The following is a 15,824-nucleotide window of genomic DNA, read 5'->3' on the forward strand; positions in this document are numbered from 1 at the left end:
CCAGCAAAAGCAGTTCTGGATTTTTATTTATTTGGATTTGTAAAATTTGTGACATAACTTCTGTAATATTCCTCCAGAACTGCTTTGCGACATCACAAGTCCACCACATATGATAAAATGAACCTTCATGTTTCTTACATTTCCAACATTTATCAGACATTTGGTTATTTCCGTATGCTATTTTCTTCGGCGTTAAGTACCATCTGTACATCATCTTATAAACATTCTCTTTAATATTAGTGCATGTTGATATTTTTAAGGTGTTCTTCCACAAGTGTTCCCATGCCTCCACTGTTATATCTTTATTACAGTTTATGGCCCATTTCACCATTTGCACTTTAACTGTTTCGTCTTCTGTGTACCATCTTAACAGGACCTTATAAACTTTAGATATCTTTTTTTCCCCATCTTGCAATATGCTTTCTTCCAGTTCAGAATTTTTCAATCTAAATCCAAATTTCAAACAATCTGAGTCATATAAGTTTTTGATCTGTCTGTATCGGAACCAACTGTATTGAAATGGCAGCTCATCACATGTTTTAAACTTAGCCGTATTTTGCTCCTTTTTCAAAATTTCTTCATAGGTCAAGCATTGTTCTCGGTTATAAATTATATTTGGTTCAACAACTTCTAATGGCATCACCCACATCGGAATACCATCATCTAAATATTTTTTTATATTTTGACCAAACCGTAAAAAGGCTTCTTTTTATATAATGATGCAAGAACATAGAGTCTGCTTTATATTTTTCATACCATAAGTAGGCATGCCAACCAAAGAGCTTTTTGTATCCTTCAAGTGTAAGTAGTTTTTGATTTTTTAATAGCATCCAATCTCTAAGCCACACTAAACATATTGCGTCATGATATAATCTTATATTAGGCAATTGTAGTCCTCCTCTTTCTTTTGCATCACATAACACTTTCATTTTTACTCTGGGCTTCTTCCCAACCCACACAAAATCTGATAACTTCCTTTGCCATTTGTCAAATTATTTGTTGTCCCTTATTATTGGTACGGTTTGCAATAAAAACATTATTCTCGGTAACACATTCATTTTAATTGCTGCTATTCTTCCTAGCCATGACAAATTCAGTTTATTCCATTTGATCATATCTCTGTCTATTTGTTGCCACAGCTTCTCATAATTGTTCTTGAATATATCGATGTTCTTTGCAGTAAGTTCAATTCCTAGGTATTTCACTTTATGTGTTACCTCACAACTTGTAATTTCCATTAATTCTTGTTGGTTTTGCTTGGTCATATTTTTACATAATATCTTGGACTTTCTTTTATTAACATAGAATCCCGCCAGATCTCCAAACTCTTTAATCTTAGTCAGTAGTTTTGGCATATTTTGAATCGGGTCTTCTATTATAACCATTACATCATCTGCAAATGCTCTCACTTTATATGTAAATCCTTTTATCTTCATGCCTCTTATGTCATCATCCTCTTGTATCTGCATCAATAGAATTTCCAGTACCATAACAAACAATAATGGAGATAGTGGGCAGCCTTGTCTTGTTCCTTTTCTTATCTCTAATCTCTTGGTAAATTCATCGTTTACTACAATTGCTGCACATTGGTCTTTATAAATTGCTCTCACCGCTTGGATAAATTTCTTTGTAATTTCTCCATTGTGGCGAACATAAAGTCCCAATTTAAATTGCCAAATGCTTTCTCTGCATCTACAAAGAAGAGACCAACTTCTTTTTCAGGATGATTTTCATAATATTCAATTACATTTATTACCGTTCTTAAGTTGTCTTTAATCTGTCTATCAGGCAAAAATCCAGCTTGTTCCTCTGCTATAAATTCTGTCAACCACTCCTTTAATCTTTCCACCAGTACCTTAGCAAAAATTTTATAATCATTGTTTATCAAAGATATGGGACGATAATTTTTCACATTTAGCAAATCTTGATCTTCCTTTGGAATCAATGTTATATTTGCCTCATTCCAAGTTTCTGGCAAATTTTGCCCTTCCAAGATTCCATTTATCACTTTTTTCAGAAATGGTGCAACCTCTTCTGCCATGACCTTATAAAATTTAGCTGATATTCCATCTGACCCTGCCGCTTTCCCCAGCTTTGTCCTTTGTATGGCTTCTTTAATCTCAGCTTTTGTAATTTCTGCATTCAGTTTTTCTCTTAACCTCTCTGGTATCACTGGCAGACTCATTTTCTCCAAGTATCGATTAATACAGTTCACATCTATCACCTCCTTCTGATACAATTTTGCGTAAAATTTATAAAATGCTCTACTGATTGCAGATTGGTCAGTTAATATTTTTTCCTCATCCAAAATTTTAGTTATCATTTTTTTCTCTCTCCTTTTTTTAAATTGCCATGCCAGATATTTTCCTGGTTTGTTGGCACCTTCAAAAGTCTTCTGCTTCATTATCTTCAGTTCCCATTCCAATTCTTTATTTTCCATTGCCTTTATTTGTTCTTGTAGCATCTGAATCTCCTGTTGCAATTTCCCCCCCCCCCGGTCTTTTCTTTAACTGTTGTTCTTTCACTTTTATTCTTTCTTGAATTTCTTTCCTTTTTTCAGCCTTGGCTTTTTTATCTCTGGCATTTAAGTCCATTAAAATCCCTCTCATCACCGCTTTATAAGTGTCTCATACTTTGTGCATTGGTACTGTCAGTTCCAAGTTATGTTGAATGAAGAATTTAGTCTCTCTTTAGAATAAGTTTAAATTATTTTGGTGTTGTAGTAGGTCTTCATTAAGTCTCCATCTGAACTTCTTAGCACGTTTTCCAAATCTCCACAAGATTGGGTTATGATCTGAGCTTATTTTAGGCATTATTTCAACATCTTTAGTCCATATTGTTAACTCTTTTGAAGCCCAGATCATATCTATCCTCGATAGAGATGCATGTCTTGCTGAATAATAAGTATACTGCTTAGATTTAGGATTGTTTCTCCTCCAGACATCTTCCAAATTCTCTTGGCTTTGTAGTTCAAAAAAAGATTTCGGTAATAGTCCCCTTTTCTTTTTTGTCCCCTTTGTTTTTTTTATCATCTTGTAAATTCACCACACCATTAAAATCTCCAGCCAAAATAATTTGTGCATATGCCAATTGATCTAATTGTTTCAATATCTCTTTGAAAAAAAGGTCCTTGGCACCATTAGGTGCATAAATCCCTACAATTAGTGTCTTTTGAGAGTTCCAATCAAATTCCACAGCCAAAAATCTACCTTGCAGGTCTTTAAAAATAATCTTAGGCTGAAGTTCTTCCTTTATATATATATATATAACAACTCCTCTTTTTTTCTGCTTTGTTGAGGCCACAAATTCTCTACCCAATTTGTTATTTTTAAATACTTTAAGTCTTGTGTTTTTACATAGGTTTCTTGTAAGCAAATTATATTACAATGTTGTTTTGTTAGCCAGTGAAAAACAGCTTTGCATTTAGAAGGTGAATTAAGTCCATTTACATTCCATGATATTATTCTGCACTCCATGATTATAGTCTGGGTCGCTTAGGTAAGTCTTTTTCATAGTCCAAAACGAACATCTCCATCTCATGTCGTGATTTGATAATTTTCCTGCTTTCTTGAAACTCAAAGCTCAGACCTTCCGGTATCTCCCATCTATATCATATATTGAGCTCTTTCAAAATCTGAGTCAAATCTCTGTATTTCTTCCTTTCAAACAAAATCCTTTTAGGTAATTCTTTCATTATTCTCACTTTTTTTCCATCCATTACAAGTGGGTTTTGGAATTGCCTGCTAATAATTTCTTCTTTCATTCTTTTTGTAATTAACTGCACAATCATATCTCTCGGTAAATTCTTTTGGGCTGCATACTTTGAATTAATTCTATACGCCACATCAATATTACTTACAATTTCTTCCAGTGGTTTATTCAAAAATCCTGCTAATATTTCCAAAATTTGCTCTTGGGCAGATTTCCCATCTTCCTCTGGGATGCCATGAAATCTCAGTTGTTTATCCATATTTTTACACTCCATTACTGCCATTCTTTCATTTAGTCTTGTGGTCTCCGCTTTAAAAGACGTAGCAAACTTTTCTGTCTTTTCCTCAACCTCTGTAACTTTCTGCTGCGTTGTTGGTAATTCTTTCTTCACTTCCTCCAAGTTTTTAGCCAACTCCGCCACCTCCGATTTTATTGTTTCTTTAATGTCATTCATCATACTTTGCATAGTCTCTTTTAATTCTCCGTTACCTTCCATCATTTTTTTATCTAGATTGTCAAAAGCCGATTGCCATTCTTTCTTCGACATCATTGGGCTTGGTTTGCTTCCCGCCCACAAGTCTGATCTCTTCCTTAATTCCGTGGTTTAATTACTTTACATTCCCAATTTTAATCGATTGGTGTCAAAATAAAAAGAAAAAAAAAGCTTTAAGTCCGTCAAAATGTCAGGCGTTTTTTCTCTATAGTTCTTAACTGAAGTTTTGCCCTTTCCCTTCAAAATGGCGTTCTTGCTCCTTAGATGTAGTCTTGCCCTTTCCCTTCTCCAAAATGGCGTTCTTGCTCCTTGGATGAAGTCTTGCCCTTTCCCTTATCGAAGATGGCGCTCTTCCGCTTCCTTCTTTGTTCTGTCGCTCTATCGCTCCGCAGCTTGTTGGTAACTGACGTACTTCCTGTTCCGTCTCTGTCGTCAGCCTACTAGTCTCTTATCGTGATGTTTCTGCAGTTCCCACAGCTCACTATCTCTCCTGACCACAAGTATGTAAACAATCTTCTTTTTTCTTCTCTAACTCTTTTAAAAAGTCTTATTTTAATCTAATTTTCTTTCCAGAGTGAACTTAAACACTTTCTACAGGGTCTCAATTAATGACTTTTCCTTTAATCTTATTCTTCTGGCCAAATTTAAGTCCGTGAAAGAGATAGTGATCTTTACCTTGCCGGTTCTTTTCTGGGTTGTAATCGCTGTTTCAATTGTCAGAATTAGTCCAATTTTGCTGCTGAGGCTTGGGTACGATGGCCCTATGCCCACTCAATGACTCCAAAGTTGTTGCAGAGATAACAGCTACCCTACTTAGAGAGGGACCTCAAGGCTGGGATAGGATCCTTTATTCAGAATCCTCCCTCAGCTGAGATCACACACTCTTGGGGTCTTGAGCGTACCTGCCTGCTCTCTGCCTGAAAGCAGGGGGCTGTGGGCGATCAAGCACCCCACCAGCCCAACAAACAACAACTTGGATGGCTCAGCTCCCTGAACCGCTTCAGCGCGCCATAGATCCAAACCGGAAGTCCGGCTGACAGATGTTCTGGTGGGATGAAGCAACGAGCCATTACATGGAGGTGCCCGGTCCACACAAGAGCTTGGCCACCAGAGGCCTGGAGCCCCTTTCCAACCCCTGACCAGCCCCAGCCGAATACCACCACAGGAGCTCCGGTGGTGGGAATGGGTGTACCCGGAGCAGGGGGTGCCCAAGCCAACCAAGGGCACAGAGCAGCGAGGGGGAACCGTTTGGATGCCCTCATGGAACAAGTTCAGGTGATGCACTATGACCTGCTAGCAGTGACCGGCCTGATGCAGGGCTGGGTAGATAGCTCTTGCGGTGTCCAACACACCCTAGCACCCTACAAGTTTGTCGAGAACCTGGAGTATACCCTGCAGCAACCAGGGTGGGTGAGTGGGGCTGGTGCTCCTGTGCCCACCCCTCTGGACCCCCTGGATGCAGCACAACCAGTGCTGCTGGATGTACAAATCCCCAGAATTGCAGAGTATGCAAGTGAGGGTTCCCAGGAACCTCGCTCCTCCAGCTCGAGTGAGTATCACAATGCCTCTAGGATGCCTGTCAGGGCAGGTATAATGCAGGGCTCAGGGGCCCCCACCAAGCCCGATTTCTCCCAGGAGGAGTGAGAATGTGCGTGGTAGATGTAATGCACCTGGGAAGAACTCCGCCGCAAAGCCCTCCAAACTGCGGGAGGGCCAGGCCAAGGGGAGGAGGAGTGCAGGGCTGCCCAGGCCGAAGAGGTGTGATACGCCGCGTTGGAGGTCCAGGTGGTGGCGATGAGGGGAGAGTTGGCACAGTTGGCACACCTAATGGGACTTATGATGACCCAGCTGGTTGGGGCCCCCATGCTCACCCATCCTGAACTCCCCCTGCAGCCACCCCAGGAAGAGGAGCCACAGCCACCACCACCACCCCGCAACCGTCCCTCCAGCCGTGAGCAGCATCCGAACCTACAGATACCCACCAGTGTCAGTGGCAGTTGGCATGAGGGGGGCAGCAGGACCCAGGAAGGGACCACTATACAGGTCGCCTGTCCCCCACCCAGGGCCGCTGAGAGACCAACGGGCAGCCCCTCAGAACGTGCCCACCATGGCAAGGGGGGCTGGGCAGTGCCCTGCTCTCTGAGGGATGCATGCAGGAGTGCACAGCCCGTAGCTCCACCCCCAGCACCAAGAGGGCCGCCCAGAGGATTGCAATTCCCCCGGGGGGGCGCTGCCGCACAGGCTAAGGGACCACCAGGCCGTCGTGCCCCCACCCCCGAGACCAGAACGGGAGCAACCCGTGCCCCCCCTTACCATGCGGGGGGGGGTACTCGGATGTGAGGGGAACGGAGCTGCCATTAGGCTGGATTAAGCTGGAAGCCACCTTCGATGGAGACCCTAAGAAACTGGGATACTTCATTGTGCAAGAGCTGGAATTCTTCAACGAATTGGGCCATCTCTTCACATTGGAGCAAAGCCGTGTTACCCATCTGGGGTCCAGACTGGGAGGATCGGCAGTGGTGTCAGGTCTGTTGCCCACAGTCCCTCCAACTTCCCTTTGTTTGTAATCATCTTCTGTATGTGTGTGTGTAGTTTTTCACACAGGTCGTCCAGCTCCGCTGAGAAGGCACGCTTATCTCGGATGGCTCATCACAGCAGCCTTGAGACGGTTCCTTCCTATTCTCCCACTGACTATGCCCAGCTGGTTGGGCACTGAGGGTGGGGGGCTCACAGGGAGAGACTTTGTAGCTAGCTTTCCATACATCATTCTCAAGAAGAGTTCTGTGTACAGCCAGATGCTTTTACTACTTCTGTATAACCTATGGACATATATATGCAATAGTTATGCTTTCTGAATAAAAAACCTTGACTCAAGAAAGCTTGGATATCTTGCTGCAAGGCGGGAGCCAGCTTCAACGTATCCTGTTTTCAATAGCCTGACAAGCAGAATGGTATGTGACCCTTCATGACACAGGAGCCCCCGAGCTGTACGATTTACAAGCATTCATCAGTGCCTTAAGAGCCCAATATGAGGACCCGATGGAAGGGGAGAGGGTTCAGACCAAACTCCGAGCTATCCAGCAGGGGTCCCAGCCAATGAGAGACTACGCCGCCAAGTTCCGCCAACTCACCACCAAGTGTCCAGACTATCATGAAGAAGTTAAGATAGAACTATTCCAGAATGGCATGAATATGGACCTGTTAGATCGGGCCCTGATGCAAGATGATCCATCAACCCTCTTGGGGTGGATCCAATTGGCATGCAAGGTCGAAAACCAGATGCAGGTAGTCATATTGATGAAGCAATGCCAGCTTATGGGAGCAAGAAGCCCCCCCCCCGTATATAGCAATGGCCAAGCACCCCCGTCTGGCAGCCCTGGACCCGGCCGAGAGATGCAAGACACCTGCTGGAGGCAAGGGCTGTGCCTGCAATGTGGGGACGTTGGGCATTTTGCTGCACAATGGCCCCTCAAACCGACGTCTGCCACACAAGGCCAAAGGCCCCCACTGGTCCTGTGAGCCCCGAAGGCCGAGCGCAAGCTACCACTCAAGTGGGGGAGGCCAGAAACCGGCTTGGATACGGAGGAACACCCAGGCAACGTGGAAGACCTCAGCCAGGAGGAAGAGATGTACCTACCACCGGGAAACGGGATGGATCTACTGTAAGACGGCCCCGACGGCAGGTTGCGAAGGAGTCCACCCCACCCCAGATGTGGGAAAGGGGGAAATACTATTCATGCCTGTGATACTAGTGAACCCAAAAAGGGGGACCCATGTGCAAGTGCAAGCCCTAATAGGCTCAGGATGCTCGCACGACATCATATTGCCCGCCTTAGTAAACGGGCTCAGCCTGGACACCCACAAACTAAAAGACCCGATAGTATTTGAGCAAATGGATGGGTCCAGCATGAGCCCCACCCCCTATGAAACCAAGCCGGTCCCAACAAGGATGGGGAAACACTGGGAAGCCCGATCATATATAGTCAGCAATGTAGCAAAATACCCCTTGGTATTGGGGAGTCGCTGGCTCTGGGATCATGACCCCTACATTAAATGGTCCATGGGGATTATCGTATTTAAAGGGAGCAAATGTGCACCACATGCCTGGGCGAAGGTATGGGGAAGGGAGGCCCCTTCCCCACTGGAGGTCATTTTGCTCATGGTGGAGGAGGAGGGGTCCATCCCCCTCAAGTATTGAGACCTCCGCTTAGCGTTTGATGACAAGGAGGCCAACAAACTCCCCCTGCACCAACGCACAGACTGTGCTATCGAACAAGTCCCTGGGGAAAAGCTACCTAAAGGCAAACTATACTCCATGAGCCCAGTGGAAAGACAGGAGCTGAGGAAGTTCATTGACAAGAACTTGGAACACAGTTTTATCCACCCAGCCACCTCCCCCCATGCGGCGCCAGTCATGTTCGTCAAAAAGAAAGATGGGGGCCTGCACCTATACACAGATTTCAGGGGAATAAATGCTATATCCATGTCCAACGCGTACCCACTCCCCTTAATCCGAGACCTACTAAGCGTGGCGGCCCAAGGCAAAATCTTTTCGAAGTTGGACTTGAAAGATGCCTACTTCCGGGTGTGGATACGACGATATGAGGACAAGTGTAAAACCGCATTCAATACCCCATTGGGACAATTCGAATACCTGGTCGTGCCATTTGGCCTCAAAGGGGCTCCAGGTGTGTATATGAACCTCATAAGCGAAGTACAAGGGGGAGGGGGTTACCTAGATGACGTGCTTATCTATACAGCGGATAAAAAAGAACATGTGGAGTTGGTCAGGAAAGTCTTAACTGCCTTACTGAAACACAAGCTGCCAGTGAAACTGTCAAAATGTGAGTTCCATAAAGAAGAACTGGACTTTTTAGGGTACCGCATTTCCCATCAGGGACTAAAAATGGACCCTGCCAAAATTCAGGTGATAAGCGGTGGGCGGCACCCCAAACCAGAAGGCAATTACAATCCTTCCTAGGTTTTCCCAGCTTTTATAGACCATTCATAAATAACTTTGCCCAACTAGTCCTACCCTTAACAGATTTACTAAAGACCAAGGGTAAAGGACTACCAGATAAAAAACCTAGTGCAAGGTTACACTAGACAGAGGAATGCCAACAAGCATTCGAAAACCTAAAACAAAGGTTTGTCTCAGAACCCATGTTACAGCACCCGGACGAGAACAGTAAATTCATAGTGCAAATAGACACGAGTGATATGGCAGTAGGCAGGGTTTTACTACAGCCCGATGAGGAGGGGAAGCTCCGCCCCTGCACCTATCTGTCCAAAAAGTTTTCCGACACTGAACGCAACTGGAGTGTAGGGGAAAAGGAAGTGTTTGCTGTCAAACTCGCCCTCACTACGTGGCGGCAATGGTTGGAGGGGGCTAGAAACCCATTTGAGGTCTGGACAGACCATAAGAACCTAGAAGCCCTCCGCACCCCCCGAAAGTTAAATGCCAAACAATTACGGTGGGCGGAATTCTTCTCCAAATTCGAGTTTACACTAAAATACCTCCCGGGTCGGGCTAACTTCCTAGCGGATGCCCTCTCACACATGCCTCAGCATGACAAAGGGAGGAAGTCATTGACACAGTGTTCTCACCCGCCCAACTGGGAGGAGTAGTGATGACATGCAGCAAAGCAGCAAAAATGCAAAGCGGCCAGAAACCCGAGCTCTCAGAGTGGGGGGAGAAAGTGAAAGCTGAGGTGGAAAAGGAGGGGAGAAGTACTCCCAAAGGCGAGCTAACACAAATGGAGACAGGCGAATGGTATTGAGGCAGTAAGCTCTACATACCACACAGCTTACAGAGAGAAATCCTACAACGATGCCATGACTCCAAATTGGCTGGCCATTTCGGCTACTTAAAAACCCTCCACTTAGTACAACAGCAATTCTGGTGGCCCAACATGAGACAAGATGTCTCCCAATATGTTACTTCTTGCCCAGTATGTATCATGGGAAAACCCAGGAGGGGGAAATCCCCAAGGCTCCTGCAACCTCTGGAGACCCCACCCAGACCATGGGCAGTAATCTCAATGGACTTTATCACCAACCTACCACCCTCGAAAGGATACATGTGTATCCTGGTAGTAATCAACCTATTCTCCAAATAAGCCCATTTTATACCGTGCACTACCATCCCCACCACCAAAAAACTGGCTAACCTGTTCATGAAGCATATAGTAAGACTACACTCTTTTCCCTTCAAGGTAATCTTGGACTGAGGCGTACAATTCATTGCCAGCTTCTGGCGGGAGCTCCTCCAAGTTGTGGACATTGAACAAGGCATAAGCTCCGCTCATCATCCTCAAATCGATGGACAAACCGAATGCACTAACCAAGTGCTGGAGCAATTCTTACAATGCTACATCAATTATCAACAAGATAACAGGACAGACTTTATCCATTTCGCCGAATACGCATACAACAATGCGATCCATAGCTCAACCGGGGCCTTCAACTGGGGCCTTCAAAATAGTCCACGGATATGAGGGTATCGATACCTGGATACAAACGATACCTGGACAAGCCAGGGCCTGGGGGGTGAGGGGGGCCTTTGGGGGGGGCAGAAATGTCAGGATTGTTGCCCACTGTCCCTCCATATTGTTACCCAGCTTAAGATATGTTGCAATAGCCTTGTGCACCTGTTCCCTTGTTGCTTTCCAGATTCCAGGATGGTTGAGCCTTTATCTCGGATGGCTCGCCGCAGCGGCCTTGGGACAGCTCCTTCCTGTTCCGCTACTGATTATGCTTGGCAGGGAGAACTGGAGGGGTGGGGGACATGTGGAAGGGTTGATATAATGTATCATGTACTCAATGCATCATTCTTAACAAGAGACCTGTGTATAGCCAGACACCTTTAATTGCTTCTGTGTAACCTATGGACATATGTATGGCGAAGCCTGTGATCTTTCAATAAAGACCCATTGACTCAACAGAGCTTGGATTTCTTGCTACAAGGGTGGGGAGTCACCTTCAACGTATCCTGTCTTCCACAGACTGACAGACAGAACCCTAAGATTCCATACAACTCAGGAGTGCCGCCTAGAGCGTCTGGATCTTGGATCCCTGGAGCTTACATTAAAATAATGCTTTATAAACCATTCCACATTAGAGCTACCTGGCCAACTTAATTATTTTTTGACAAAGAGCAACTGGCTTGGGCCAGATTCCCTTTTTGTCATGTTAGTGCAGAACCATTAAAATGGTGGGATCATCCTGTAATAACTCTCTGATTGGTGGAAATAGTTTCTGACATCAGAGATGGAGCTTTGCTTGAGATTGGTTAGATTGGTCAATCTCACCAAGGAGGCTGGCCTAAGGTTGCCAGGTCCCCCTACCCTACCATCTGAGAGGAAGGTTGTAGGACCTGGCATTTACCCTTCTTGCATGCATGCATGAGCACTCCCGGCCTGTGTGATGATGTCACTTCTGGGAAGTGACATACTCACCTAGACCATGTGCCACACTGGGAGTGCTCCCACGCTCCACAGGGGCCAAATTGGGTCCAATTTGGTCTGGATCAAGCCACTGTGGAGTGTGGGAGGACTGCTGCGCTCTGCAGCAGCCCGATTCGGGCCTGATCTGGGCTGATTAGGACCCGATTTGGGCCAATTTGGCCTGGATTGGATCACTGCAGCACGCAGGAGCATGCTGTGCTGCCCAAGAGTGCACCCTGGGAGGCGTGTTCCCTCACCTTCCCTCCTTGCCAGCCAGTTAAGCGGCAGCAGGGAGGTGGAGGGTTGGAGTGGGGAACTGGCAACCCTAGACTGTCCTAGGTCAGACTCCACTGCCCATAAATATCTGGGAGCTCTGGACTTTTCTTTGTCCCCAATTTGGAACATCTGGCAACCCCAAGACCAGTGCACCAGGGGTTAAGGACTCCTTCACTATCTTTGTACTACAAGGAACTCTGTATACGCTCTGAGGAACCTTCTACAACTTAGATAAAGTGTGCTTAATTGAGTTAGCTCAACATTATTGCTTTATTTGAGACTGTGTGCCGTGTGATAGTGTGCTCTTCCTTGTGTTTTACATTTTGTCCTCCTCTCTGCCCCTTTTGAATCTACTCACCATTTCCCCCTTTTTTCTATAATAAACCTTCTTTCTATAAAGGCATTTTTTACTTCCTTGGTACATCTATTTCTCTAGGATATTTCTCTGACTCTCGTCCCTACATGTCAGGCCATTTGGGCACTACCTAGTTTGCTATAAGATAGTTTTCAGGGTTTCCACCCTGTTACTTGGTATTTTTCTAAGGCTGAGCTGGAAGGGCTGCTTCCCAGCAGATCAGTCTAGCTGTTCTCAGGAGGTACTGAGGCGTGGCAAGCAACTACCTGAGTGCTTTCCAGGGAAACCTTGGTCTAAGGATGTTCCTAGAAAGGAAAGACACCTCCCCCCTTTCCTAACCCCAACAATTATTGTTTAGCAAGTGGTGACATCTAGAACTGCCAGGCCTCCTCACTTCTCACATTTAGAAAGCTGCTAAAAGTTTTTTTAAAAAAAACCTTCTGTAAAACAGTGCTGTAGGTGTGGGAAATGCTTACAGTTGTTATCCTTTTGTCATTTCATGCATGCATCCCGATTGCCATTTGAATCATATCAGAAGGAACCAGGGCTTGTTTTGTGACATACTCAGGGGTAGAAATGGTCATGAACCAAAATACAAACCAAAATTAAGCACGAACCAGGGCGGTTCATGGTTCGTGAACCACGGTCCATCAGATCCCATTTCTGATGAACCGCCATGAACTTTTAGGCTGGTTTGTTTGGATCATTTTTTGGTTCATCACTACAGATAGCCTGATGCCAATCAATCAGTTTCCTAGGCAACAAGGGATGGACTTCCTCCAGACCTTCTGCTGACCTGGAAGTGAACTTTTGCTGGCCCAGAAGTGTCCTTCTGCTGACCCGAAGGTGATGATTTTCTGACCTGGATGTGCCGTTTTCACGAACCAAACGAATCGGTTCGTGAACCAGGGGCAGGTTTGTGAAAGTTCATGGTTCATGAAATTTGATGAACCACGAACCACATGGTTTGGGTTTTTTCCGGTTCGTGCCCATCTCTACTCAGGGGTACTGAGCACTGGTGATTTTCTTTTCAGGGATCTCCCAAGTCCTGATTTTGTGCACTGGCCTGCCCCACTCAACCAGAGAAGAGACCCTCAGGAACAGCCTGGTGTGATTTGTAAAGAGAGGAGGAGTTGGTGGAAATTGGCACCAACTTCTATATGAGTACGGGCACTTTTTTAAAAAACAAAAACAGCACTGGTTATGACTGCACTTTGTAAGCTGCCATGTGGACCAGTTCAGCAGAAAAGTGAGAGAGAAGAAATGAATTGATTAAACTCCAGGAAGAGCCTGGAGTGATTTGTAAAGAAAGGAGGAGTTGGTGGAAATTGGCACCAGCTTCTATACGAGTACGGGCACTTTTCTTTTTAACAAAAGGAGCGCTGGTTATGATTGCACTTTGTAAGCTGCCTTGTGGACCAGTTCAGCTGAAAAGTGAGGCAGAAGAAATGAATTGATTAAACTGCTAGGAAACTGGTCCACCCCAGCTCACCCAATGGTTAGCCAGGGATGTGGTATCTTGAGCGGGGAAAAACAGAGACGCTATGTTCTCCGGGCTTCCTTTTGTTTACTCCTTAACCTTTTCTTCTCTATCTATGCATCCAGCTGCTTCCAGGTGTTTGTTGGACCCTATCTTTCCCACCCTGCCATACATACACTTTGCACTTTGATTAGGGAGGGAGGGAGTTGTCACAAGAAGTGTTTATGGCACTGACCTGAAAGAAAGGATTCCGTACGAAGTCTAGCCCTTTCACAGCCATAGACAATGCATGTAGTAAAGGGGTCTGGTTACCCCACACAGTATTCGGTTCCAGTCCAAAAGCTGCCTGGTAAAATGGTGAAAAATATAGAGATGGATCAAAGCAACCAAATGCCAGAGGTGAAGGTAAGGTGGTAGTTATACAATGTTATTCATGGGGACTGCTACGTGATCTGGGCTTTCAATATTTTATGCATCTGTGTAAATAACGTGATCTAACATGCAATCTGACCTCTTGAGAACTTTCAGTGTAAAAGAGGAAGGAAAGCTTTAAGATACTGTTTGCTGAACAGGGGCCTTCAAAGGGGCTTCCAATGCTCAAGGTCTGCAGTTCTTCAAGCGTGTCTGCTACCCGTTCAGAGTTCTCATAGACACTATTGTAATGTACCAAATGTGCAAATCTCAAGAGTGTGCAAATGTGCAAATCTTTATCTGAGGGCCACGTGGCCCTCGGGTGTGGTATTAGGTTTATGCGCTTCAGAGAGAACATGCATGGAAATACAGGTTGAATGCCCCTGATGAAGTCTTCAATGACAAAAAGCTGAACGAAAATCTGCCGGCCCCAGTTCTGGGCATCTTTTTGGATTTCAACCATTTCCAGATAAAGATTTATGAAAAGAAAGAAAAACAAGAGCACACACTTACCTACCTTAGTGACTGTAATTGGTGCTCTTTACCTATACACTCCTGGGGTCCCGTGTGGGACTCATGTTTTGTAATTCACTGTTTGGAATTCACTGTCTGTAATAGTCTTTATAAGATTATTTTTGTGTATTTTTGTACACTGCCTTAATAAGTGGTTATGATACTGTTGTTGTATTAATTTAGGCTTTTGTACGACTTTAAATGTTGTGAACTCTACCGGTGTGATTATTTGCTGTACTATTATTTATTTCCATCCCGAGCGGGGGTATCCCGCCATTCCTTGCTAGCTACCTGAACTCGGCTTCTGCCGGGATCAAACTCAGGTCATGAGCAGAGCTTGGGCTGCAGTACTGCAGCTTACCACTCTGCACCACAGAGCCCCTTAGGATGGGAAGATATGGGTACAAATCACCACTCAGCCATGGAGGCCACCCTCAGCTCCTTGAAGAAGATATAAATGTAATGACAGACAGTTTCAGGTATAAGTTTTTGAGAGTCAAACAGATAGACATCTCTTACTCCTTAGTGTTAGTGGAAACAAGACATTCATCTACTTAGTACCTTTGCAATGATGTCAAGAACTACCCGTTTCAGGAGGTCCATCATATTCACTTCTGTCTCTCCATTGGCTTTTCCTTCCAACACCTTCATAAGGTCTTCTGCTTTGTCATTGAAGACTCCCATCAAGCCACTTAGGTAACTGGGCAATTAATAAAAGTCACTGAAGAAAGAACTTTGCAGTTGGACCAGGCATTCTCTTTAGTTATTATATGTGTGAAAAGAGGTTCTTATATCATGTAATTATAAAAGAGAGGCACAATAAGTCCATCCAGTGGGGTGGATCTTACCCCTATCCTCTCACTACACAGCAAAGTCCAAAGCCTTCCTCTAGCCTAAGAAGCACTTCCTCCAATTTAGGTTTCTCTTCTCCTGGAGGAAGAGCCCCTTAAGTTGGAGGGGGTCTCCTTAGACAGGAGGAAGGCTCCTTGGAAGACACATCCACCCCAATATGAACAAAAGACACACACATACACATATAAGTGTGCATAAAATCTCACATACTTATATACACATGAGAAAACACACAAGCACAAATGCATATACACTAACCATTACACACAAGCACAGGTCTGGTGAGTA

The 15,824-nt window shown here is 44.8% G+C and overlaps 1 protein-coding gene across 1 annotated transcript in view; it reads right to left on the minus strand.

Moving 5' to 3' along the window:
* The window catches only part of LOC129324896 (cholesterol 24-hydroxylase-like), a 79,861-nt gene that overhangs the window by 35,656 nt on the left and 28,381 nt on the right, over positions 1–15,824 (minus strand). Inside the window, exons 6-7 of the mRNA XM_054972338.1 lie at positions 15,246–15,384; positions 13,996–14,106 (exon numbers count right to left, since the gene is read on the minus strand). Coding sequence (XP_054828313.1) covers positions 13,996–14,106; positions 15,246–15,384 — 250 coding nt within the window. The remainder of the gene's footprint in view (positions 1–13,995; positions 14,107–15,245; positions 15,385–15,824) is intronic.

The sequence above is a fragment of the Eublepharis macularius genome, chromosome 2 (genome assembly GCF_028583425.1).
Source record: "Eublepharis macularius isolate TG4126 chromosome 2, MPM_Emac_v1.0, whole genome shotgun sequence".
Taxonomy (NCBI): domain Eukaryota; kingdom Metazoa; phylum Chordata; class Lepidosauria; order Squamata; family Eublepharidae; genus Eublepharis; species Eublepharis macularius.